This window comes from Micropterus dolomieu, linkage group LG03 (assembly GCF_021292245.1).
Source record: "Micropterus dolomieu isolate WLL.071019.BEF.003 ecotype Adirondacks linkage group LG03, ASM2129224v1, whole genome shotgun sequence".
Classification (NCBI taxonomy): domain Eukaryota; kingdom Metazoa; phylum Chordata; class Actinopteri; order Centrarchiformes; family Centrarchidae; genus Micropterus; species Micropterus dolomieu.
The window spans coordinates 19,538,274-19,565,364 of record NC_060152.1 but is presented as its reverse complement, the minus strand read 5'-3'; the positions used below and the strand labels follow the sequence as shown (position 1 = coordinate 19,565,364).

Genomic DNA, 27,091 nt, shown 5'->3' with positions numbered 1-27,091 from the left:
CTACAGAGTTTAGATTTAGGTTTGTCTGACCTACATGTCTTTAGACTAAAGGAGGAAACCAGATGTAACCCATGGAAATACAGGAGAACGTACAAATCTCCACACAGAAACTCCCCAGACGTCTGATTGATTCAAACCAGGACAAACTTTCTACAGTGTTAACCACTGAGCTGCTACACCGCTTGTGTACTTCCACCATGTGGAGACCATTTTTCATCGCCAACTGGCATACTCTGTTTATTTTTTAACATTTTTTAAGTTTCTAATGAAACAATTATATCTTCCATTAATGTCATTTATCTGTATAATAGTATATCACCCTGTAGATATAGATTACACAAAAGATTTACTGTTTTTGTTTGTGGCAGTGGTATTTCTAACACCATTTTCCTTCCTCATACAAAGTAGTTTCTCCTCTTACTTCCACTTCATCAGGTCTGTAATCTAAAGCGATGTGCCTTCTGTTAGCTTGACTCACAAAAACAGGTTTCAATCATGTTAGCTCTAATCAACTATTTTGGTTAAATGAAGTGAGGCTTTTCATAACAAGCCAACAGCTTTCTTTCTGTCAGCATCCCCAAAGTACACAGAAAAACAAACATGACCCAAACGTAGATTTTCTAGTTGACTTTACTCCTTAACTGAATGTATCAACTCAAATTTCTTAAGAAACTAACATCCTTGGGTTGTGAAAGGAATATTCAATTACAACATCTTTCAAATGTCTGTACAAGATGCTTTGCAATATCAAAAATGCAACCCATGATAAACATTGAGAAATGTTAAATTGAAAATTACAAAATTATCTATAGTACATGTATAGTCATACAAAATACCAATAGATTAAAACGACCAGTTTGAATCCATTTTAAACATTGTCAAAAAAAACTAAAAAGTATTTCAAAATAAATGTCAAACATAAAAAGTGATCAAAAAGGTCAGTCTCTATCTAAGACATTCCATAAACATTTTGCTTAAACATCATGCTTTGTCTATATTCATCACACAGAATATTAAACACCTTTACACAATTTTGTCATGGATTTACAAACACTGTGGCTAATTTGTGGTTAACAAATTCCAATATTAGAACTAAAAATATATACAATGTAAATAAAAACTCAGGAGAAGATGCCCCGTCATAGTGACATGAGCCAATAGCTTTACAAGTATGCAAAAAGGGCCAAAAATACAAACTGGATCTAAGTTGTGAGTACAAGTGGAGGTACACATGTAAGGCATGAAAGGGATTTCAAGTTACTTTAAATACAGTTATTTCAAGAGATAGATAAGGGGGATGGTATCCAACAACCATTACTGAGATGACCCAGCATGAGTCTGTTGATGTTCATCCAGTAGGTGAGGAAAAGCAAAGGCTTTGTCACATTCTGTGCATTCATATACAACTTGGCCGACATGACTTTCTTGGTGCTGCTTAAGAAGAGACCACTGGCTGAATGACTTGTAGCACATATCACAGCGGTACTCTCCAACTTCTTTTTCAGCATGCATTCTCATATGCAATGACAGATTGTGTGTTGAAGTGAATTCGGCATGGCACTGGGTACATCGGAGCTCGTTTTTGGCTGATTGAGCAGCAGATTTTAGACGATGCCTTCGCTCGTGCTCTCTAAGGTACCGCCTCACGGCAAATGTTTTTCCACAAAGCTCACATTTGAATGGTTTCTCATTTGCATGCTGTTTATTTTGATGCTCCAAGAGACTACTTTTTGAAGAGAACTGCATTGAGCAAACAGGGCAATAGTAAAAGTCCTCTCCAGTAACATCAATCTCCTCCTCCTCTCCTGCTGTCTGATGATAAGTCGGAGTGGAAGTCTTTGCTGATGGATTTGTGTATTCAGTCTGCATTACTGCGTGCTCTTGACGGGAACAGTGGTGCTGGCGGAAAGCATCGCTTCCTAAAAAGCTCTGGCCACACTCGGTGCATTCATATTCAGTAGCTGATGTCAGATGACGGCGATCATGTTCAAGCTTACTTCCAGAGGGTAATGTCATTTTACAAATTTTGCATTCAAATGTACTATCAGGATGCGTGGGAAAATGACAAATCAATTCAGTGGCAGTGGCAAAACACTGATGGCAAACTGGACATATGAAACCATGTGAAGGACCTCCATCTTTACCTTCAGTGTTATGATTCATTTCTGCTGTAGTATCAACGTGACTCTTAAGATGGCTGAGGAAGTGCTGAGAAGAGGAAAAACTACTGTTGCATTGATTACATGGATATTCACTGCTAGAACATGATAGTTGATGGGTGATCCTGTGCTTTTTCAGGTGAGATGCATGCAGAAAATGTTTATCGCAGGCTGAACACGAGTATGGTCGCTCTTTGGCTGCCATGCAACCATGCTCTGAGAGCTCCTCTGGGTCTTTGAAACGCTCACTACAAACACCACAGCGATACTTAAGTTCCTTGAGGAATACGGATGAGCTTTCAGAAAGTGAAGACGACTTGTGTCCTTCCCTTGAAGTTAAAGATGGGTGACGGTCACCTGACTTGGAGTGGCTTTTCCGATGCTCAGCTCTACTACTCTTGGAGAGAAACACTCGATTGCATATGTCACATGGGAAGTTCTCTTCACGGTGGGTGGACATATGTTCTGCTAACTGTGAGGGTCCAGTGAAACTGAGGTGACACTTGGAACAACGGTATGGACGACTCTTTCCATGAGTATGCTTATGTTTACGGAGTGCAAAGAGAGAGACAAAACCCCTGCCGCATGCCTGACATTGAAATTCAGACTTGTGCATTCGTTGATGGTGCTGCAACTGAGCTGCCTGGAAAAAACATTTACCACATTCTGCGCATTCATGTGGTTTTTCACCCAGGTGACACCGCTGATGATCCTCAAGACTTTCTGAAGTTGGGAATGTCTTACCACATACATGGCATGGGAAGTATGGTGCAGAGTCTGAGTCGCTGTCCTCAGTGGCATTATTTTCATCCTCATCACTGTCACCAGTTGTAGCGACTTGAAAGTTTGATTGTTGTTCAGTTGTCTTCTTTTCCTGGACAATACTCCCATGATCCTTCTGCTCATTTTGATGCCATTTTCTATAGTGCCTTGCCAGTGATTTTTTGACTGAATAGGCTTTGTTACAGAAGCGACAAGTAAATACATCCTCTGGATGGGCGTCACTATAATGATTACATAAAGACGGTCTTGTCCAAAACCTTTGATTACACAGTTTGCATGCAAAAGGTCTACTTGGGTCATGACATGTTCTGTGGATGTCAAGGTCAGACAAGTTGTCAAACATCTTGGAGCAGTCGGGGCAAGAGTAATTCTTATTAATTCCATGCACTCTCATGTGTTTTTCAAGACTTCCTTGACTACTGCAGACCCTCCCACACTTAAAACATGTATTGCGCTTTTTCTCTTGTTCCTCTCTTCCATGGTCTTCAAGGTGGCTAATGAGCATTAAGCCATCTGTGAAGCTCTTATCACATTCTGAACATTGGTACTGCTCAGTTTTCTTCTCTGTACTTGAACTGCCTTCCTCATTTCCTTCAGAATTTTGTGGGGATTCATCAATAAAGTCCTCTTTGCATGAGAAATTGGTCTGCAAAACCCCAGTGCCAGTTGTTTTGGAGCCTTCTTTGAACACTAAAACAGAGTCATTTAGTGCAAAATCAATCTCTGCTTTTAAAGGGACTTCCATCTGTTGGGTTGTATTACTCTCTGAAATACGTCCAAATCTACATTTCCTATAGTGATTACGGAAAAGAGTTTTATTCCAGAAGCCTTTCTTGCATGTTTTACAGTTAAAAGGAAACTCCATTGCATGTACACGCAGATGACCACTTAGTCCAGCTTTATTTGCGAAGGACATATTGCACTCTGGGCAGGAAAATGGTTTGGGGACTTCGCCATCAAGAGCTGTGTCTAGTTTACAGATTAGATTAGCACTAGCACTAAACCGTTCGTCACAACTCTCATCCAAAGGCTCTTCTTTTATGTTTGGCATGTTTGACAGATGGTGTTGTAAGGGAGCTGTAGCCACTGGTGGAACCATTGTTTCCATCTTGTGTGCATTTAAAAAATGCTCTTGGAGCTGTGAAAACAGCAAAAAGCGGGAACTACAGTATGCACAAGAAAAGCCCTTCGGTGGGCTTTGAGAGGTTGATGGTTGGCAAACTGTTGCCTTTGATAAGCTTGGTGTTGAAGTGCAACTTTTTTTGTGATTTTCAAGCTTGGCGTGAGAAAAAAACCCTCCACATCTGTCACAGAGCACTTTACTTTGCTGTTGTTTCTTGGTGCACTTTACGTAATGACGCTGCACATAATCCTTCCTTATAAATCTCTGACCACAGTAATCACAGGCATAGGGCTTCTCTCCTGTGTGCAGGCGGGTGTGCACACCCAACTGCCAGCTGTTTGCAAAAGAACGGGGGCAATAACTACATACATATTTGTATTTTTTGTTGAAATAAGGCTGGATTCTCTGAAGAACACGATTTCTCACCCCATCAAGGGGTTTTGTTATATTTTCTGTGGGTGGATTAGCTCCCAGTGGTAGAGCAGCATTTGTTACTTTGGAGACCTTTTTGCACCTCCTCATCTTTCTGTGCTTTTTCAGCGATTTTTCATGAGCGAATGACGAGTCACAGCGTGTGCACTTGAATAATTTTGTGATATGGAACATAGTGTCATGTCGGGAAAGTTTAGACCGAGTTGAGAAGCTCCTTGAACAGATTTTGCACTCGAATGTGTCCTGCTTCTCAGCATGCTCAATGCCAAACTTATTTTGCCAACCCTTGCCAACATCATCTAAACTGATTTTGGGAATACAGACTTCCAATCGTGTTCTTTTCCCTTTGCAACGAGTCTGATGTACTTTTAGATGATCATACCTCGAAAAGCAACTGTCACAGGCTTTACATCGATAAGGCTTTACTTCGTTATGTGTCAAAATGTGACGTCTCAGGTTTCTTGATTTCATGAAGGTCTTGGTACAGAATTTGCACTTGTACTCCACTTCACCTTCTGCTTGGGGCTTTTGCGGTACCTCTCTGAGATTAGGCATGTTTGATAATTGTGTTACTGCATCACTTTTGACTTTTGACTGCCCCTCATTGTTAACACCATCACACAAAGCTTCATGCTGCAAACATACTGTCCGACTTCTATATCTCTGGCCACAGTGCATACATGCATAGGGTTGCAGACCAGTATGTGTAACAAGATGTCTCAAGAGTAACGATCTGTACCTGAACCTCTGTGTACAGTGAGTGCATTTAAACTGAAGCATCATGGTTGCATTGGACTGTAAAGGCATTTTATGGCCATTCTGGCTTGTCCGTGAAGTGCTTTTACTGACATCGCCATTAGGAGCTGATGAGCCAGTGTTGAGCTCGGTAGTCCCCCCGCAGTTCTTCTGATGTTGATTTAATTTTCGAAATCCAAAGTACTGCCCACATCTTGAGCACAGAAGCAGAGAGTTTATTTTGTGACCACGGTGATGATCCATCAGGCGGATTTTCTTAGTAAACACCCGAGGACAATAGGAACACCTATGTGACCCCTTTGACGTAGTGTTGGATATAGTGACAAGATGTCTGGTTTGAGCAGGCAAACAACTCTCACTGTGAAGTTTAAGGTACAAGTCACGGTAAAACTGTTTTCCACAGTTAGTGCAGGAAAAGGGTTTGTCTCCAGTATGTTTGATCATGTGGCGAAGCAAATAGCGGCGATTATTGAAGTTAAGTTTGCAAAAAGGACACTGGTTTGACGAGGACCCAGATATGTGTGTAAGACAATGTTTTCTTAGCACTTGGGCATCATTAAATATCTCTTTGCATAAGGAACATTGTAGCTGCTTGGGTCCACTCTGCTCTTGCACAGATTCCATGGACTGCTGTGGTTTTAATGGTGGTCCCTCTTCAAGCTGATGTGCCTTAGTGTCTCTATTTTTGTGGGTGTCTAGATGCCTGAGGAGATGTGCAGGATACTCAAACTGCAGATGGCAGTCTGGGCATTGAAGCTTTCCCCTTTTATTATGTGAGCTTCTGTGCTGGATCAGTTCTCCAATACTTGGAAGAATCTTTCTGCAGACAGTGCACTGTATCCTCCTCTGGTGAACGATTTTATGACCAATAAGATGGGAACGTTTCTTGAATCCTTTTCCACATTCCAGACAACGGTACGGTCTTTCACCTCTGTGATTGCGCTCATGTTTCTTCAGTGACTGCGAGATGCTGAAACATTTTCCACAAAAGCGACAGCTCATTGCTCGACCACTATTTACTTCAGCTGATTTTAAGTTGTCCTTACTCTCTTCAGTCTTTGCACTACTTAAAGGTGCTGGTTTAGACATGGTAGAGAAAACTGAATTCCTGTACCTGAACATTTTGCCAGTGAGTTTAAACAACTCATGTTTCTTCATATGTCTGTACTTTCCAGAAGCATGAGAAAAAACAGCTGGACACAGATTGCATTTGTAACGTGGTACAACCTTGTGGGCTGTTGAAGCTGGGGGTGCATGTTTTCTCTGTTCAATGTCCTTAGGCTGTTTTTTCTGTTCATTTTCCTTTGACATTGTTTTCTGCTCAACCTTTGTCTTTCTCTGTTCCAGATTTTGCCTTGATTTAGCACTCTCTTTTGCAAGCCGATTAACACATTCTCTGAGGCAAAATGTTTGAATGTGTCTATGTCGGTTGGATGGTAAAGTGAAGGTAGTGTGGCACAAGGGACAACGGTATTTACTGCCAATTTTCCCTCTGCCACCACTTATTGAATTTCTGACACAATCACGTAAATGCCGAGCCCTGTTGTATGAGTACTTGAAAAGCCGTGGGCAAAGAGGACATTTGTGTTTTCCTCTTGCGTCATTGTCTACTTTTTGACTTTCCTCAGCACTGAGGTTTGTGGTACACTGACTTAGTGGTGAAACTGCCAAACTCTTTCCCTTATGTATGCTGTTGAAGTGCTTTTTGGCCTCCTCTGCAGTTGAGAAGCTTTTATCACATACACTACACATATGAGTTTTGGAGATGTCAACAAGCTTTACATAACATTCGGGCAAATTTGCATATGGTTTGTTCTGTACAACGTCCATAAGTGGTGGTGTTTTAGTGTCACTCATAGCAGCATCACAATTTGTAACTGGAGGTTTTGGCTGCTTGCATCTACCAGGTATACGCTTGTGTCTTTGCAGGGTACTACTCTGTGCAAAATATAATCCACATCCATTACACTTATAGGGTGTTTTGCCAGTGTGAGTCCGCATATGCTTGATATATTGAAATATTTTTGAAAAATAGAGTCCACACCTAATGCACTTGTGGCGGCCGAGGCGGTGTCTTTTCTTTTGTAGGTTGGAATCAGAAGGGAGCTGAGGACATTCTTTGCTTACACCACACACATGTTTTTCTGCTTGATTATTCCTCATCAGGTAGAGATTACACATCTTGCAAAACTGGAAGCTGTACACTGAATGACGACAATGGTGGTGTTCAATTAGACGATCTACATTGTGGGTTGTGTGCTGACAATCTGCGCAATGATATGAGTTATTCATTCCATTTACTGACTCGGTGGTCTTCAATATTACAACAGGCTGCAGACGTTTTCTCATTTGTACGGAGGATTTTAGTTGAGGTGCTTGTCCTTCTAAACTGTTCATGCCGTTACTGTCAGGTCCAGCCACATAAGTGTCTTGATACTGACTTGTGTCAAGTTTTGTTTCATCAGTGTCACATGAAGAGTCTTCTCTTGACAGAGGTTCACCATACAGCATGCCAAGCACTGGTGGTCCTTCTGTAGGTGTGTCCATCTCTTCAAATGACTCTCTTGCATTTTCAGCAACATCTCCACTAAGATTTTCTTGTTCTAGGGCCACTGGACTTTGATGTATTGACTTTTGCTGATGTGGATCAGAGGTTGTATTTAGATTCTCTCCTGGACTTGACATTTCCTTTTCTAGACAGGTACTGTCTGTGCTGGAGATGTTTGACTGTAAGCAGGATTCTGAACTATTCGAAACACTCTGTTTATTAGTCACATCAGGGCCACTACCATTTGGATCAGTATGAGATGTGGTTTTCTTCTTTGGTGGACTTGTCATTTCCTTTTCTAGATAGATATTTGCATCTGTACTGGAGATGTTTGACAGTAAGCAGGATTCTACATGACTAGCACAACCTTGTACGTTCTTGTCACTAGTATCAATAGAAAGACAGTCACTAGTGACACCAGGGCCATGACATTCTGGAGAAGAAGTGGCATGTGTCTTTTCTCCTCCATTAGTCCACTCTGTGCAGGAGCCATTTGACTGTAAACACGATTCTGATTGACTTGCACTATTTTTCTCATTCTTGCCTCTTGCATCACTGCAATGACCAACACTCATAACACAAATATTGTCCTGAGCTACACTTTCGTAAGACTGATGCTCAGATATCTGCAAACAGGATTCAGAATCATGACTTTTGCTTTTCAAGGTACTTGTGCATGCACTAAGCTCATGAGTAGCATCTTCGCAATCTGACGACTTGATACCCAGTGCATCTGAAGTTTGAGAGGTATTTGACTGAGTTTCTTTCTCCTTACAATCCGTTTCCACATTTTCATCTTGGCCACCAGTGCATTTCTGCTCATCAAAAATCAGTATTTCTAATGAACCCGATTCTTTTCTTTCCCTTTTTAGGACTTCACTTTTGTCCTGCTTGTCCTCTTTCATATTTCTGTCTTGACCATCTGTGGAGTTGGCATTATCAAATCCATCATTGTCTACGTCAAATGATTTCTTCATTTTCTTTCTTGGGACCTTTTCATTAAAGTGATCTTGCTCACTGTCAAATGTAGTCATGATCTTTTGAGCAGTTGCAGTGATTTGCTCCTCCTCATCGCCATCTCGGTACTCCTCTATTCCATCACCACTCAAGTTTTTATTGCCACTTATTGAGGTGTCCGAACATTTTCCTTGACTGAATTTTCTCTTCAGATCCTCCTTTTGTTTCTGATCTTGACAATCACCATAATCATTTCTATCCCCGACAGTCTCACTCCCTGTACTTGTCACCATGTTAGAAGTTGAAGGGGACTGGTTGGCTCCTGTGTAAGATTTGACAGTGTTTTTTGGACTTTCCATCTTGTCTTGTGCACATTCATCTATATTTTCTCCTGCCTTCACATTTGATGGACTTGACAGAAGAATATTAGTCTCTGACATATTAGGGCACATACTGTCAGTTGGAAATGTAATATTTCCAGTGTGTGTGAAAAGCCATTCAGATGAGCTTTGTTTTATCGTAACATCAGTTTTAGGTTTTGGAACTGAATGACTTGCCATGAATTTACAAGAGGGCCTTCTTTCACCAACATCTGCATCTGAGCAGCTACTGACATCCGAGTAGTCGTCAAGAAATGATGTCGCTAGCATTCCACAGTCCTGCTTAAGTCCTTGTAAATCTGTGGCAAAAGATGAAGGAAAAGATTCCGATGTCGAAAATCCATCTGCGGCAAAATCACTATTTCCACATCTTTGCAAGTAAACATTGTCCATTTGTTCTCCATCGGCTTGCCATGGTGTTTCCTTGTAGTATCTCTGATAAACACAGTCCGAGCTAGAATTTCCAATACTGGGATTTGAGTAATAGTCTGTGTTAAAGTTTGAGTTTGCTGCAGGGGCTTCATTTGAAGCTGCTGTGCTGGAGAAGTCATGATGTCCAACGAGGTTCTCTATATGCTGGGAAAGACTTCCCTCTGACTCTGATGTCCTTCTTAAAGTGCTTGGATCTGATGATAGAGGTGGAATGTTATGGAAGTATGAATCCCATCCATGAGCCATTCTCCTCAAGGACTGGAAGCTAGGGCTTATTTACCCAATCCTGAAAACACAAAGCATAGAATTATAACAATAAAAAAAACAAAAAAATAAAACAAACACACACACACACACACACACACACACACACACAGAAACAGAAATCTGACCTTTTCTTGGACATACAAGCACTAGGAGTAGCCAGGATGATGTGGGTTACATCTAAAATCGATACCTGAAAAACAAACAAACAAAAAGTATGAAATCTATATTCATTTAATTATTGTGAACATTTTACAAGTCCCTATAATTCAGACACAGGATGAGAATTTACAGGAGGAATTGCCGAATTGCATACCAGCCTGTTTTTGACTCATTCGAACAAATTTGAGTGATGCTGTCATAACTTACATGTTTGAAGTGTGTCCACGGACATAATGACTTCAGTTGAAGCATGTCCGAATATAGCTCGACCTTAATCAGTGCTGTAAAAAAATTTCCTAATGCTCCCATACAGTGGAAGTAAATGTAGGGATACCAGCTCTGACCTCTCATTTGTCTGTCTTTCGGATAGCCCTGTCATTCAAATGCCACCTTAATTACCATACATCCAAAACTCAGCTGCCTGTCTGCTCACCCAGTCCGGCAACAGAGATCACATCATCCCAGTCCTTCAAACCCTCCACTGGCTCCCCATTCAACAAAGAATCTAGTTAAAAATTCTCATCACCTACAAAGCCTTCCACCAACCTAGCCCCCGCTTCTACCTCACTGACCTCTAGCACAAACATACTCCGGCACTCTGCACCTTCAGAGTGCAACCAGTTTAGTCCAAAAATCTGTCAAGTAGTGTAAACAAAATACTTGGTCGTACTGGCGCACCTAACATTTTTGTCAGCCGCATCTGTGTGTGCCTGTTTTCCCCAAAACTCACTTCTGGAAGAAGGTGAGAGTCAATCAAAAGCAGAGAAGGGGCACTGGATTTAAAGGTATCGCCGATACCTATGGGAAGGCAGGTACCCTCGCATTTTGCTGCATGGGTATCGCTCTTACAATAACACCGCCAAAACAGTAGTTGGCGGTGGGGCTCCTATGTTCCACTGTATTTCTGGTCTTGCCCTCTACTAACTTGAATGTAGGTAAAATAATAATTGTGCGACTTCTCAAATTTTATCGACCAAATGTATTAAATCGTGACAATAGTAATTCCGCGTGGGTTGTGATGCTCAAAAGAAAGTATCCACCATTTTACTTGTTTGGCCACTAATAAAATTGGCTTCAAAGCACGGTGCACTTCCTGGGAACTTGGAGGAGATGCAAGGCAACTAAGTAGACCAATCATACTTCTTGTGGCCTACGTTGCCGCGTTGTGTAGTTACTTTTTTCAGGAGATGCATGAATTTTTCTGCTGTGCGCGCGAGTAATGGTACATTTGGTCGGCTGTTTTCACAGTAATTGTTTGGGTGACAGGGCATACAAAACCAAGAAAGTTGTATACTGAACTGAACATGCTGGACCGAATGGTTCAGACAAATACACATTACTGTCACCCCTACCAACTAGATATAGGTTTGCTTAACTTGATGCACAGCACTGGACAGGGGCTGACAAAATTGGTTTTATAAGTAACTATGTTTCATATAATTTAATAGAGTTGCCTAGGTGATGAACATATGTAGGCATCTCCACAAGCTCTGACTGAGTGCATTTTCCCTGAAGAATGACTTGGTTTCGCCAATACTTACTTGCTTTTTATTTTCTTTTGTTTGTTAGAAGTTATCAGACTGCAGTAACAAAGGACAATCAGACCTTTAACCTGAGCCAAGGTTAAAAGCCTACCATTGCAAGTTTTCTTCAATAAGGCGACCAAGACGGACCTTCGGAGCAATTCCCTGGCAGAAAATGCGACCGGCCAACAGCTTTAAGCTGTCCTAACCAAAAACGCACGGTGTGAGGCCGCCGACCAGAAACGACAAGCAGTAAGGCTAAAACCCTGCATTATGTGATCAGTGATGTCCAATAGTTTGTTAATCCATTATCTTTAATCCTTAAAACTCATAGCCAAATAGCTTGCGTTTATTAGTTGCCCTTATGAATCAAATTCTCCCCATAAGAGAACCCAATCACTAGTGAATAATTGTGTAATTATTAAACATTACTCAGGGGTTCGGAGACCCTGAGCGAACTGAATCTCCGGTGGTGCCCCGCGATCGAGAGTTTATGAATAATTCTGAATATTAAGTCATAATTTGTATTACAAAAGTAGGTTTGCTATACAGTAAAGTTAAAGTGTAGAAGCATTTCACTTTTCACTCAGCCAAAAAGGTCATGAACTGCAGCATCTGCAAAGCTGAGCATTCCTGGAAACACCGGCGCATCTGAAGAGGAGGCACGTAATGTTGCTCTGTGGATGATGAAGACTCGTCTCGGTAAGCTAGTTAGCGAGCTAGCTTCACCTTAAAGCCGTGTTACTTCACGCTATGAACTGTAATGTTTTCTATACAGTTTGCTTTGGACAATTTGATTGATTTTTAATGGCGCTGAGAGTAGCACATTTATGATACACACACAGACTTTACAATCATAAACGATGCATTGCTCACGGCGACAATCCCAGCTGCAGAATGTGTTGCTGCCGAGTGCGCAAGATTAGACAACACAGGACAATTTCATATATTCTAAAGAAGAGAAAACTCCTGTCAATGCGTGAGGGGGCGGCTAATCTGCCCCAAACTCCCTTAAAAAAAAAAAAAGTTTTGTGAGTTGTTGAGTTAATGGATTTATCTACTATAAAATTGTTAAATATTTATAATAATTATTGACCCCCCTGTAGCAATATATAATGCATAATGTTATTCCTTTCTTTGTATATGGTGTCAGTTTGTGCCGGTGTGTTGCAGTACGGAGTGTTTACACACCAGTAAACTGCTCTGTCACTAAAGAGCAGATCAGCTGCTGAGATCAGGACTTGTTTTCAGAGGAACTTCCTGTTGCTGCAGCAGAAACGTTCATTAAAAGATGCATTTTTGAAAGCAGTATTTATTTTATTGTTTTGACTGTTAATTAGCACATGCCTAAAACAACCTCAAGTTTAATTTAAAAGCTGATAGCTAAATAAGATGTATTGTGTAATTTTGCTATTCATAATTGGAATAGTCGATTATTCGTTTCAATAATCGATAGATTAAATCGACTATCAAGATAGTCGTTAGGTGCAGCCCTAGTTAATAACTAGCCAGATAACACAGTTGCATTAAGTAAAAACTTGGATATGGGAGAATGTTGGTGAGGCCATTGAAAAGAACTTTTGTAGGCCTAAAAAAGATTCTGGTAAACTGTCAGAAAACTGCAGAAAGGGGCAGGGGTTAGCCTAGACTATTTTCAGCATGCAAGGAGAACTGCTGACCTTATCTAGGGATATTGTAGGACGGTAGAGAAGGAGAACTTTGAGGAATTTATAATCCCAGCAGACATCCTTTTTGGAGGAAGCAGTGTCAAAAGACTTGGTCTGAAAGGGGATTAAGGCCCAACTTTAACTGTGTCAAAACACCTCCATCTCATTCATTTGAATTGTGTCAGTCTGGTGATGCAGTGGGGAAGCAAGAACTGAGGACTCCAGCAAAAAAGTTCAACCTGGTTCAAGTTTTGCAACTTTGGCAAGGTGTTGCAGCATAATTTTCCAGAGTTTCAAAAGCCTGCTTCTGAGTATCATAGAGTGTTCTGGCTTTCAGAAGTGAACAGATTCACAGATGTATGGATTCATGGATCAACTAGATTGTATTTCACATCTCACCAGTACCTAAAGCCGCACGCCCTCACACCAAAACAGCTCCCTGTGTTGTTTTAACCCAGCGCTGAATTCAATTTGAACACAAGCTTATCCTCTCTTGCATGGTTTGACTCAGCCAAGGCCAACCCATTCCAAACGGGCAAATTCAAAGCATGCTTGAATGATTATTAGGCATGGGAAGGCACCAATATCCCCATGAAGAGCTGAGGGACAAAGCTATTGATAGGGGCATCTGGGCTACTTTGCTTAGCATCCTACCACTGTGACCCTGACTTGGATAAGCCTCAGGCCCCTGGAGAGGACAGGGTGGGAGGACTCATGAAAGCTGTGCCCATCTACCTCCCAAATCAAGTGGGTATGTTCCAAAGCAACAGCTAAGTAAGAAAGCACAGTCCAGGGAAATACAAAGGAAATTTCATATTTAAAAAACTAACTCTTGAAAATACCCACTTTGGCTAACTCAGACCGCCGAAGCTAGCATCGGCTGAACTTCAGGCCAGTATTGACAAGGTAATGATAACAATGACAATCCATTTTCTCTCTAAATGTTTTAAGAGTAGTTATGGGATAAAAATGATTCAGGAGAGGCAGGGATATGTAAACCAGAAAGGGGGAAATCCCACACAATCCCTCCCCCCCAAATTGCACCCTGACTGGAGCTAAAAGCATGTCTTGGTGAACTATAAAGTAAACCGAGTGTCCATGGGCAAGTCATTTAACGTTACCCAACTCACACATCATGGCTGGCACTGCTGGATAGTGTTGTGTGGCTTGTCGATTATTTTTAATGCAAATTTCTTCTCTGGAACGCCAACATGTGTGGAATAACGGAATGCAGTGAAGTTAGTTTCAAGTTGGATATTAGTTTTACGTTGGACATTCAATAGATGTTGTATTCCAATGGAAAACGAATTTCACCGTGGTGCAAAGCACCGTTCCCTCACCAAAGTATTACGTGTGTGGAATTTGCGACACAACTAAATAAACGATAATTAGCATAGCATAATTGTAAACAATAGACGTTTTTCTATCGTCTAACAATAGATATTCATATCGCACAGCCCTAAGAAGTACTAGTAGTAATTTATATTCAGGTGCCCTACAAATTACCATTGCTTCTAGCAGAACTGCTTCATCAACACTGACAGTCTTAACATGTGATCAAGCCAACATAGATGTAGATTCTCTGAAAATATTAATGAAAAGGCCAAAGAGAAAGGAATGGGCTGCCGACAACACAACAAATCCTACAGCTGAATCACTGCTGAGGATCATCCAAAAAGCCTATAAAGCAAGCAGACATTTTGACTTGTAAAACCAACACCTAAAAGAAATGCTGCCAGCGCCAGGGTATTGTGTGTGCAGGATCAGCTTACTGGCATACCAAAATGGAACAGAGCTATCCTTAGCATTCATCTTCCACATCTGCCACCATCTCCTTTTTTGACCCCTATACTAGATACTGCTTGCAAAAAAAGTCCTCAGAGCTCAAAGCTGAAATTCAAATCAGGGGTTTGAGGGCAAGTGAATTACCATATGCAGAATATATATGGGCGGCCCACCTAAGTAGCTGTGACCCAGCTTTTCCCCATTCATAAAGGTACACCTGAAAATACAGTGTAAAGTGGGGACTGATTTAAAGTCCGACTAAACTCTTGGCCAATTTGACATACTGTAAAAGTGCTTCCACGGTCAGGAGCCAACCTCTAAATATACTTTTATAATATTTTGCAGTTCACTCAAGTGTCAGATGTCAAACCAAAAAACTAAACTCTAAATCTGCAGGAAACACTTCGATGGCACCATAACAGAAACAGTGAATTTATCTGTAAAAGGACACTTTTGTCCAGAAAATGTGTCTGCACTGCAACTGTCACAACTAGGTTTTAGACTTAAGTCTGGATTTACACTTGTGCTTACTGCAATTTGGTCTAACTTTAAAGCCTTACGCATAATCAAGGTAAGCAAAGCTTTTTGGTTTCATATTACCCTTTCCCCCTGTACCTTGCTCTCCCCTCGGGCTAGGTACAACACAGTCTAAATGCTTCCCATCTGGAAGGTACTGGGTCGCAGTCCAAATGTTGATGAGAGGCCCATTCAGAATGGATGTGTGTGGATCACTTAACCAAAAAGCATGATTTTTTTTTTTTAAATAAATATTCAGAGGGCATTGTATACCTTATTAAGAGAGAAGGGGAATGGTACCCAGCCAGATGTGAATCGAGGGTCGCTGCATTTAATGGTCTGCACCTTATAGCCCTAGGCCACGAGTGCTCACTGTCTTGGTTTATTCCAGTACAGTGCTTTTATTAAGTACTTCCCACTATCCTTACCATAAAGGGTAACCTATATGGATGGCACAAAACTAGTATGGTTAAAGAAGATGTTCAATGCAGTCAAGTGCTGTTCAACAATAGCAGTGCTTCCATCTAATCATCAAGCTAATTTGAGTCAAAAGAAAAGAAATGCAAATTAGATGCGTTTCCATCAAATGGTTTGGAACAAATAAACTAGGCCACAGCGTAGTTTCATCATAGGGTGGTGGTAAAGGCTAGGCTATAAACACAAGTAGAGTCTACGAAATGGAAACAAAACCAATCATTTTCCAACCATCAGTAAACCTAAAAAATTCACACAAAACCAGTCCCTTGGTCATCTATGAGAGAAAAGTGGAGGTAGGGCTTCAGGAATTCCCTAACCCTTCTTCCCCTCCTCTCGGAGCAGAAACAGCTGATCAGTCATGCGAGTTAAATGTTTGCTATGTAGTAACTTTTTTGGAAAAGGTGTTTCCATGTCGCAAGTGCATTAACTTTTTTCAAAAAACAAAACAAAAACCATGTCACGTAAAAGGTCTTTTTTTTAACAAAATTGACATTGGAAACATTTAACAATTTTGCGGTTTCCTTTAACGTTTACAAATGTGATACTTTAACATGCACATAAAATTACATTAATGGAAAGACAGCTAATAACCCAATCCAAGCTTAAATAGGATTTAGAAATAATACACTCCTCTGGTCCACTTCTACCTCTTCTGCCACAAACGCACTGAAACCATTTGAGGTTTTAAGAAGACAGCATTTTCCTGTAAAAAAAAAAAAAAAAAAAAGAGCAGGCAATACGTGCAGCTTATCAAACTACTCCTCGTTAGATAACGCCATCTCCTTATTGTACATACAGCCCGTGGCATGGTCCTGAATCAGTCTGTTGCCAATTAATTGAAAACCATCCATCCATCGTCAACTAGTACAGGGTCGCGGGGGGCTGGAGCCAATCCCAGCTGACATCAGGCGAAAGGCGGGGTACACCCTGGACAGGTCACCAGTCCATCACAGGGCCACAGATAGACAAACAACCACTCACACTCACATTCACACCTAAGGACAATTTTAGAGTCACCAATTAACCTAGCCTGCATGTCTTTGGATGGTGGGAGGAAGCCGGAGCGGACACAGGGAGAACATGCAAACTCCACACAGAAAGGCCGTGGCAACAGGGGGTTTGAACCAACAACCTTCTTGCTGTGAGGCGACAGTGCTAACAGCGCTGCACCACCGCGTCGCTTGAAAACCAAACAATTGTCTGATAATATGATTCAGTGGAAGTACACAAAATGCCCGATAACAAAACAATGTCCCACAGCTTGCATCAAGGCAAATGACCATTATGCACTCCAGAAGCCTAAATACAAGGATGTAGTGAAATCGCATTCAGCAAGTGTTAGAAGGTGACATTTTAGGAGCAGCTTCTCTCCAGTGGGGCACTTTCCCCTACTTCAAAAGGATACAAAGTTTTCAATACTATGGATTCAAGCTTGGGTTCAAATAAGCCTACTGTGGAATAAGCGTGTTGGAACTAACTTATAATAAGTGCAAGCTGCATTGAATGGACAACAATCTGAGGCGGCGCGGTACATTCTACAAAACGGAAACAAATGCAAAATGGAGCCCTTGCTTTTTGTGCAAAGTCCACAGCAGTCCAAGGATATGCTGCCAGTGCAACATGAAAGTCTTACTGATGCAGTCAAAGTGGTGAGTTACATTAAAACTGAGCCCAGAGAACAGCATGTGTCGCGGGGACCATGACATTCTTTGGCACCACAGGCCACATGAGGCATTAGCAACCGGAATCAGATAAATCAAGAGAGTATCTTACAAAGTTTGATTTTTTAGTACAACATCCCCTCTTGTTTCCACACACTGGGTTTCCTTACAGAGTTGTGGTGGAGGGCCAGAAACACAAGGAGGGAATTTTGTACTAAAAGCAAACACAGTGGCATGTGACACAGGTTAAAACACCCACACCCACTGTTTTCTAAGTAGGCCCAAATATCTGCAATGTTTGGATGTGTCATTGTGGGGTTACTAAATCCACTTCTGAGAAGTTTTGAGGTGAGAAATCAAACTATGTAGATTTAGAATATTGACAGTTTTATGAAAAGAGATGGCGGAACAAAAATGTGTTTTGGGAGTTGAGGAGCTCCGCAAGTGGCGGCGGGGGAAGCCTGCACCAACCCACAGGAGGAGCACCCGAGGCCGGCCAGCCGTCCGCTCACAAAGCCCTCTTCTCCCACCGTCACACAGACCGCTGCAGCAACAACGGCAGAGGAAAACACAGCTGGAAGGTTTTCATACCACTCATCGGTCTTTACATTCTGAGTAATGTTCAAACATTTTAACTTAAATCAAGAGAAAGCTGTGTGGGTCACTGGTGTATGTGTCGCATTGAACATTACGTCAAGGCAGTTGTGTGTGGCATCGCTATGACAACCAGCTACATCGAGGGGTACTATCTGCAATGGAAAACGGAGCACAGTCGAGCATAGTTGAGTTGAGTTGGTACTGGTAATGGAAAAGCGCCATTTGTACTCTTTACGTATGACGCATCCAGTGTGTGCTACGTGCGTAATTCATAGTTTTCACATGACGTCACATTCCAATGAAAACGCTCCCTTGGAGGGCAAAAAATATGTTATTTTCCGCTGCCTGACAACCAATAAGCAAGTGATACGCTGTTTCTGGAAATGCTATATGGTTGTGCTTTCGGATGCACTAATTGAGGGGGAGACAAGCCTGGGCTGTGTTAGGTGAGGGATTCCCCACAAGGTAAACGTAAACATACCGCAGTCGAGCAGCGGCAGGGAACTGTCGGTTTTAAATGGTAGAAATGCGGCCGCGGATGCTGTAACCTTATATGGATAGGATATGCCCAACACTTGAAAGGTGATCCAAATAAAAGTTGACTGCTTTTGCGGCGACTCTACGTGGGAGTCGCGGTGTGAGCCGCTATGAGGGTCTGTTGTTTTGCCCTCCTGGTCACCGCGCATGTCACGTGACTGAAAGCTATGAATAGAATAGGGATGCATCACAACTGTAGCTTATCCCACAGCAAGTGAACAAGTGCTTCTGTTGTGATGATGCCCTTTGAGCGACAGAATTGCTGCAGGCAAATAGAGTTAAATGGGGCAACATTTTGCGATTTAGATGAAAGTAGCGGAAACACTGGCTGCCAACTTGAATACTGCACTCGATCAATCAATTACACTATTATTTCAGGCCATGCACATAAATCTTTATGGTATTGTCTTCACAATGCCTTTTTACAGGGCCCAATTTCAAAACCTAAAAAGGCAAGTTAATTTGAGCAAAACAAAAAAAAATAAAAATGCAATCTTTACTTGTCTTAGCCATATTTTGTAGTTGAAGGTGCAGCTGAAAACGAGCTGACAAGGGCTTCAGCGCACGACACAGTAGCTGAGTGGGCATGGGGATCACTGGTTGCCACTGTGGCAGCGCTTCCTGCTTCCAGTTAAAAGTGGCACTAGCATCATACAATTAACTCCTCTCCCTCCCTTTTATTGAGTGACGTCTGCACCTGCGCCTTTCATGGATTGACATCAGCAGCGCTGGAATGCTCGGATTTGACAGGAGTGGCACAGGGAGCAGCAAAAAGAGTGCCTGTGACACCCTGCAGTGGTGAGCAACATACTCCACAGCAAACAGAATAATGCAGAAAAGTCATGAAGAATGCTTCTTTCTGATTTGACAATTTACAGGATTTCTTACATGTAAACTATGTTTACCTGGTGTACCACAAAGGCAAAAGCTAATATAGTCCTGCAGAAAATATGGTCCCTCACTAAGACGATCTCCTGGGTAGACACAGAAGAGGATCTACACTAGGACTGAAGCATGTCAGTTAGCACACAATGTGTCATGGCCTTTTTTTGATACCAGCTGCTAACCAACTCCACCTCCACTGTTAGAATGCTACAGAGTAAGCAAGACCAGCATGGGGACTGGCCGCAGAGTATACGGGGGGACGGGCCTGAATGAAACTGAAGCAAAGCCAGTGGAAAACAACTTCGCATAGCTCTTTGCACAAAAGAATAGATTATGTGACCAAAGGCCTACAGCGGATAAAAATATCTTCACAGATTCATCTTAATTCTATGGTAATGTGAAAAACACCACAAATACACAGATCAGAAATAAGGATATTGACAGTTAAGATTTACCAGCCCACAAACAAAATATCTGTAGTAGTGTCACTGTCACAAAATCAGAGCTGGTTAGTCAGTGTTGGGTGCGGGGCCACAAATTTCTTACTGGCCACCAGCACCACTTGAACCAGCAATTATAGCTGATATTATAGCCATGATATACACCACTTTGTGTTTCGTTTATCAAACTATAGTGAATAACAAAGCCTTTAAACTGGCTGTGTACTCTTGCATGTGAAAGGCTAGCGGTGCAGGTGTCTTTTTTTGCAAAGAGCAAAAATGCTAAATACAACTTCCTAGTTGGCTACAATGAAAATTAACCACAAACAACACAGCTAATGTAACGTAGCCTGACATCTGCCAAAGCCAGGCAAATCAGTCCACACATAGATTACCCGCTAAATGGTCACTTTCGATTACAACTTAATGGTGTCACTATCACTATCAAATATGTTTTTTCTAACAAAGAAGTCCAGCCCCTGTCACAGGTTGGTTTCTCCTTCACTACTTTTCATTGGTCTCTTTCTTTAGAAGTTTTTAATATCATTCAAGTAAGCCAAAACATGACAATGATTTTTCTGAGCAAATGGGTATCAATCTACTACTACACTTGCAAGTACAATTCTATAAAATTTGGCAGACGTGTTACACTTGATTTTTATGAGGGAGTCCATATGCACAGGAAAAAAAAGGTTTAGCCTACCTTATGTCACCTTTTCACAGACAGGGGGGAAAGAAAAGAATCACTCACTGTTTGGCTGAAGCTACTGGAGTAGAGACTATCCAAAAATGGCTGTGGGACTTTTGCAGTCTCTTGCAGCATGTTGTTCTCTGAATTTAGACCTCTTGGTCACAGGTGGATATACTAATATACTTAAGTCACAGAAATTCGCCAGAGAACTATGGACTAGTGAAGTGACAACAGAGATGCATCATCCAGGAAAATGGAACTGTTCATGTTATTTGGGGCGAGATCATTGTATTTATTTACTTAGACAGTGACAACTTTGTTCACTTGTTTCAGAGCTTACTGTGCATTTTATAAACCATTTGAAGCTGTTAAACCACACATCTGCAGAGCTGCCCCAAGCCGGGTCCTTATGAAAGATGACCTACTGGTGTAAATAACAGTTCCAAAACTTTTTTGTAAACTCGTGTTTTGTTCTCAACTGTCATTTTGGACAGAAATTAGCATTTTAAATAATCCCACGTTTTAGTTTAGATAATAACGGGAAACGGCGATGTGGGACCACCTGGAAGCTGTGTGTTGCTCTTGTCTTGATTATGTTATTATAAGATGCTGTACTTTTTGCCAGCATGGTGGGAGGAGAGCAGAACGGTAGGATGCCATCAGCTCAAGGTAAATATGCACCGCAGCGTTGCGGTTTGAGACTAATCGCGTGTTTTACATAATTTTACACGGACGTTGGTTGATGTTCTGGGTGAAGCTAACGTTAGCTAGCTAGCTTCCCCAGGGATTAGCACAATGCTAGCAAGCACGGATACCCGACAGCTAATGGCTTCTCTGCAGCTGGTCTTAAGCAGGACCCCTTACCTGATCAGTACTCCGTGTTGCTCTTGCGTGCTTCGCCGGTAGATTTCCTTTGTGGCTTATCGGCTAACGTTACATTGTCTTGTGTTGTAATAATCACGTAACAGACCTCGTTCAAAGGCATTAACGTTAGCTGTCTTTGCCAATATGCGAAGAAGGCAATTGTCCTTCTTGCCGATGGCTTCCGTGTTTCCTGATCAGTACAGCCTGGAGATCTTTTTTCCTTTATGGACTGTGAGTAGATCGGGGTCGTTCACTCGTCAAACCCTTGTGTTATTCCCACTCGACGTGGGCTACACTGCTTGATGTGCTCTGAACACCAGCGCCGGATCCAGATCGGCATCCATTATCTTTACTTGCGCATTTTCAGACAATGTGCCTGAAATTGTTCGTACGTTATACAACTGTCTGATGATAACCAATAACAAGGTGCGGGGACTCTGAGAGAGCCCGCCCCTCCACGTTCTATGGCTGTTACGACCAGAGACTGGCGGGGCGGTAGCACGGTGTCTCTTTCCGGTCGACTGCACCAGGGTTGCTCCTTACTGCTGCAGCTGCTCCTGCACTAACTACGTGCTGTGGCAGACAGGCAGTTTCATGTGCTGATAGTAACGGGGCAGATCATTGAAGTCCTCAGTAAACCTTAAGTGCTCCCATGTGCAGTTTCAGTACCACTCCGTTGATGTTGCATGAGTGTGAGTTACTGGGGAACTCAATCTGGCATGTCTACTTGTCTGCTGGACTAGACGTGGTTGCCCTCGAAAGGGTTAATAAGTTGCACACAACCATTTTGTGAGCAAGACTCTACAAAATGGCGCCACCTCTTCTTGTGCTGGTCTAGACTAAACCTCTTGGGTTGAGGAGGCACAGCAACCAGTTCCCATGGAAAGAAAAAAACACATTGTTCTAGAGATGGGAGAAAAAACTTGATACCTATATTATGATATAAGGGGTAAACAGGATCTTCTGAATATGCCTGATATTCTGTGACCAGACAATTACTTTACTTGTAATTGGTGCATTTATGCACCCATGGGACTTTCTTTGCTTTTACCTCAGAATGTGTAGATCACTGGGTAATTGACCCTAGCTCACTGAATTTATTTAATGGTGCACAACAAAATTGTTCAAATAGGGAATAGCTTTCTGACCAAGTCAGGCTGCATAAACTGGCCACCCTGCGCAGCAACAGAGGTCCACTGATTTCAAAGAACTGGTTAGATAACAGCCTCTCTTGTGGGACTCAATTAACTTATTGCAGCTTGCAATTAAAAAACAGAACTGGATCATTTGACACATTGAGCCTGTATCCTAAATATCAGGGTTTAGCTACTCCCTAAATATTTATTTTTTCTTGTATGCAGTTACTGCATACTGTCAAAACCACGCACTTAAGTTGAGATCCATTCAACAAGCTATACACTGAACTTGCATGTAACCGCAAGAAATGGTAGAAACGCCACACTTTCCCCACACCACAGCTCTAGCCTGCTGTCAGTATGCTTGTGGCTCGGATGTTGCAGGTTTAAATCCCCAAACTGGACGTAAAATGTTAAGTTGGGATAAAGAAACCCCTGATAGATACCTCAGACCCTGCACCCACCACCACCCACACACACTTTTATATAATTCTAATGATCCTTACCCCTACAATGCAGTGCTGCCCATGCACTACCTCACACAATAAACAATACAAAAAGAACATTTGCCCTCAACTTTGGCCACACCGGTTACTTCCCAGATGTCACCAACAGTACCTGAAAGAAGTGGTCTCTGCAAGGTCAAATGTTAAAAACCAAGGTATGTTTGAAACAAACTTGGTTGCAGGACATGTCATCCAACCACATCCAAGGGCAAAAGTACTTACATCTGTTGTTAACAGCCACACTTCAGTCATCGAGAGGTGCGAGATGCTATAATTGTTCAAATGGAGATTACTGCATACATTGTCGGACTCTTCTGAAATGCTTTCAGTGATGCTCTTGTTTGTACACACAAAAGGAGATGGAAGTGGTTGTGTGGAAAAGGAAAAAAGAGGGCTTGGGAGAGATGCTTGAATCCTACACTTCTCACCTCTTCACACATGATCGATTGCTGCATAAAGTGGGCATGGTCGGACTGCTGTTTAAGAAAGTTCCAAAAATTGGAAGACAGCCCCACAATTCCAACAGTGGGATATTGTGTGTGTAGGGGAGGGCTCAGATGTTCCGCAACAATCTGAAGCCTCAAGCCCAGAATGTCAAAAATCAGGTTTCCCTAATATTATCCTCTGCAACAATGCATGAGAGATAGAGTGTTATAGATGTCATGTGATCAGCTGTTCATCAGTGATTAGCTGCTATAACAATCTTAGTGTAGTTTGGTTAAGAGCAAGCCCCTGGGAACAGCCTAAAGGCTCGTGCAGACTACATGACTTTCAGCATTGGCCGATGGCCATGCTGTTCACAATACACATTTTGCCGTCTTGTGATGGGATCTTGAAGTCATTGTAGTGTTCACACTACGTGACTGAGCGGTGACAGGGGGTCACACACTATGCAAGCTGACAGCGGCTGTGTCACCCGACGGTGGTCTCCAAACCACGTTTTGTCAAGAAAACACATGAAATGGGAAATGACACAAACCTACACATGAAACAGCTATTGTTTGTTATTATTAACAATTTTAAAGACAAAAAATATGGGTGAAAGAATGGATTAGCACACGCAGGTAGCGGGGATTGTCTGAGCAACAGAGAGAGCTGGAATTGAGTAAAAAGTGTTTTGCAGTGAAAAAGCTGCCTGCTGGATGTCAAGTTGGCCGACTCCTCCAGATATTTGGCATGCTAGATATTAAAGTAGTAGTAGTAAACTAGTTCACACATAACGACTGGTGGCTGCCAACCAATAGCTGATTTACCCCTGATCACCGCCTGACGGTCGCCGAGCTCACCGACCAGCAAATCGGGCTTAAAATTGTGTAGTGCGAACTAGGCTTTAGTGAGCCTTAGCCTTAAGCAGCATTTCCACCAAAAGTCCCTGGATCTCTTCAAGGAACTAAAAAGGTTCCTTCAGCCCATTATTGTGTGCATTTCTACCGTGGTCTAAAGACCTGTGAAGATTAGACAAATTAACTAGCTGATGTAGGCCTACAAGCCGTACAAAGCGATGGCCTGGCATCATTATTTAGTAACCACTATCCATGACAAAATTTATAAATGAACATCAGATTTGATTGGAATACAGTGAAAAACTATAGGCTGTGCTTGACCAATACAGCTCTTTTGTGTGGGAGTATAATGGAGAGACACACGATAAAGTTTGTTACAAATTTAATAACAAACTGGATAAAGCCATCAAGTTCTTAAAATAACTCCAGCATAGAGAATACAAAACAAAAATTAAATCGTGACAGTTGGGAATGGGATTTTTAACGAGCTTTATTACTTGCTGTAATGTTCCGATTGTTTTGAAGAGGAGATCAACTTTGGCTCTGTGTGAAAACTTCCAGACTGACCCAGTATTTAGCATAACTCCATCAGCTGTTCGCTGTAAACACAATGCTGCATGCTGGCTGCTATTTCCGAGCAATAAATTTAATGCCGACGTACGATCTCAGGTGGACATCGGTGAGACTTGTTTGTGCTATCTATGACTGTTGATTGTGATTTATTGGTTTGCAAATAAGGGTTGAAAAGAAAGGAGCAGTAGTAGAAAAACACCCAACATGCTTGATTTAAAGCCAATAGCCTCTACTCGCCCATTCAGAAATTCACTGCAAGGCAAGCCCCCCCAGTTCAGTGGTGGGAAGCTGGTGAGGCAGCATGTAGTGTTTACCAGCTCAACTCGCCTCGCCTTGCTTTTGGCCCGCCGTCCTCCATTTTGTATCAATGTAGCAACGATGCATGAAACTGCCGTGACGTAATTTTCAACGTGACACACACCCGCGACCAGATGTCTCTTGATTTAAGTTAAAACATTTCAACATTAATCAGAATGTAAAGACAGAATAGCAGTAAGAAAATCTTACAGATGTGGGCCTCTGCTGTTGTTGCTGGATTTGTCTGCTGCGTTGGCTATAGTGGTCTGTGACTATGTGAGCTGACTGGCTGGCCGGCTTGCTAGCTTCCCCCGCCGGCACTTGTGGAGCTTCTCAACAGAGGGCAAGTCTCTAAACATGAATAGTAAATTCCTGATCACAGGAAGTTGGGGAAGCTAGAAGGGACCTAATGAACTTGCTAGAGTCCCACTATACTCAGAATGTTATTACCATGAAGAAGTGTCCAATATTATTCTGAATTAGGCCTACATGCCCTCTCTGGGGGCCGTGTGACATAAATTTCGGCATCTGCCTAAGTCTATGAGACTACAAAATTGGATGTCTTGTAGAAGCCTGTGTGCAGCCCCTAAATTTATGACCACACTGACTGCGCAGACACAGTAGCATAGTACTGCCTCCACCCTCGTTCTCTGAGTCTCTTTTGGAGTACATCAGAGCCTTTAGTTAATGTATTGACCGAAACTTTGTCTTATGTGTTACAGTTTTAACAATGTTAACTTACCACTGTCAGCTAATCTGAAAGTCAAACTCTCCCCACATAATTTATAGGTGTACACACAGTTAGCAGTCACATTTTCACACCCATATTGGCTAGACATTGCAGTGCATCTGAAAAAGACTGGGAGACATCAAAGTATTGAATGTACCAATGTCATTCACAATCTCGTAGAAATGGCAAAATTGGCCATCGTAGACCATGCTAGAGCTAGCAAATGACAAAGCCCAGTAATATAAAAAGCAACCTGGCATCAATGACAGCACACAGAAGACCATGAATAGGGATGCAGGCACCCACTATGTGAGTCTTACTAATCAATTGGTTAGTAGAAGGCCATAGAAAGGTTAGTGAGTCTGTTTATTTGGTTTGGTAAGGATAGGTTGTCCTGTACTGGGCTTTGGAGTATAAAATGTCCCATGAGAAGGAAATTTTCTTTTCTTTTTTTGTCCTAGTGGGAATGCTGTGTACATCAGGGAAGGTGTTTTAATCTGAGTTTTTAAACCAGTAAGAAAAGGCAACGGTCACAAGACATAAATTACGTCTACGTAGCTGACATATGATTGTATGGGAGATCAAGTTGTTGCAAGGCATATTACTTCACCTGTAGTTACAAGACTGCTTGTGCTGGGCTGCATCAGAAGGATTGCACAGATAGTCAATCAAGGTTTGCAGAACACCAGTAAATTTTAATTGCACACATGCATTGTCTCAGGGAAAGGACCTTAAAGTGATAATCTCCAAAATTCTAATTTAAATAAATGTCTCTTAAAGAGGTGGTATTGTGTTTTTTGGCTTTTCCCCTCTCCTTTATTGAGTTATATAACTTTTTTGTGCAAGTAACAGGTTTGCAAAGTGAAAAAGTCCAGCCCAAAGGGAGTTCCCATCTCCCACAGAAAGCTCTGCTCTGAACCGCTTGAA

General features: G+C 41.9%; 1 protein-coding gene across 1 annotated transcript; it reads right to left on the bottom strand.

Annotated features, from left to right (window-relative positions):
- Positions 1-612: 612 nt before the first annotated feature.
- znf1035 (zinc finger protein 1035) lies at positions 613-22,022 on the bottom strand. The gene is made up of 3 exons (XM_046044169.1): positions 21,640-22,022; positions 9,963-10,027; positions 613-9,856 (listed from the first exon to the last, which is right to left on the bottom strand). The coding sequence occupies exon 3, from the start codon at positions 9,814-9,816 to the stop codon at positions 1,315-1,317; it is 8,502 nt and encodes a 2,833-aa protein (XP_045900125.1). The 5' UTR covers positions 9,817-9,856; positions 9,963-10,027; positions 21,640-22,022; the 3' UTR covers positions 613-1,314.
- Between the last annotated feature and the right edge of the window lie 5,069 nt (positions 22,023-27,091).

What these genes read in the sequence shown, in the direction of transcription:
- znf1035 (XM_046044169.1), bottom strand. Translation starts at nt 9,816, where the DNA reads ATGGCTCATGGATGGGATTCATACTTCCATAACATTCCACCTCTATCA.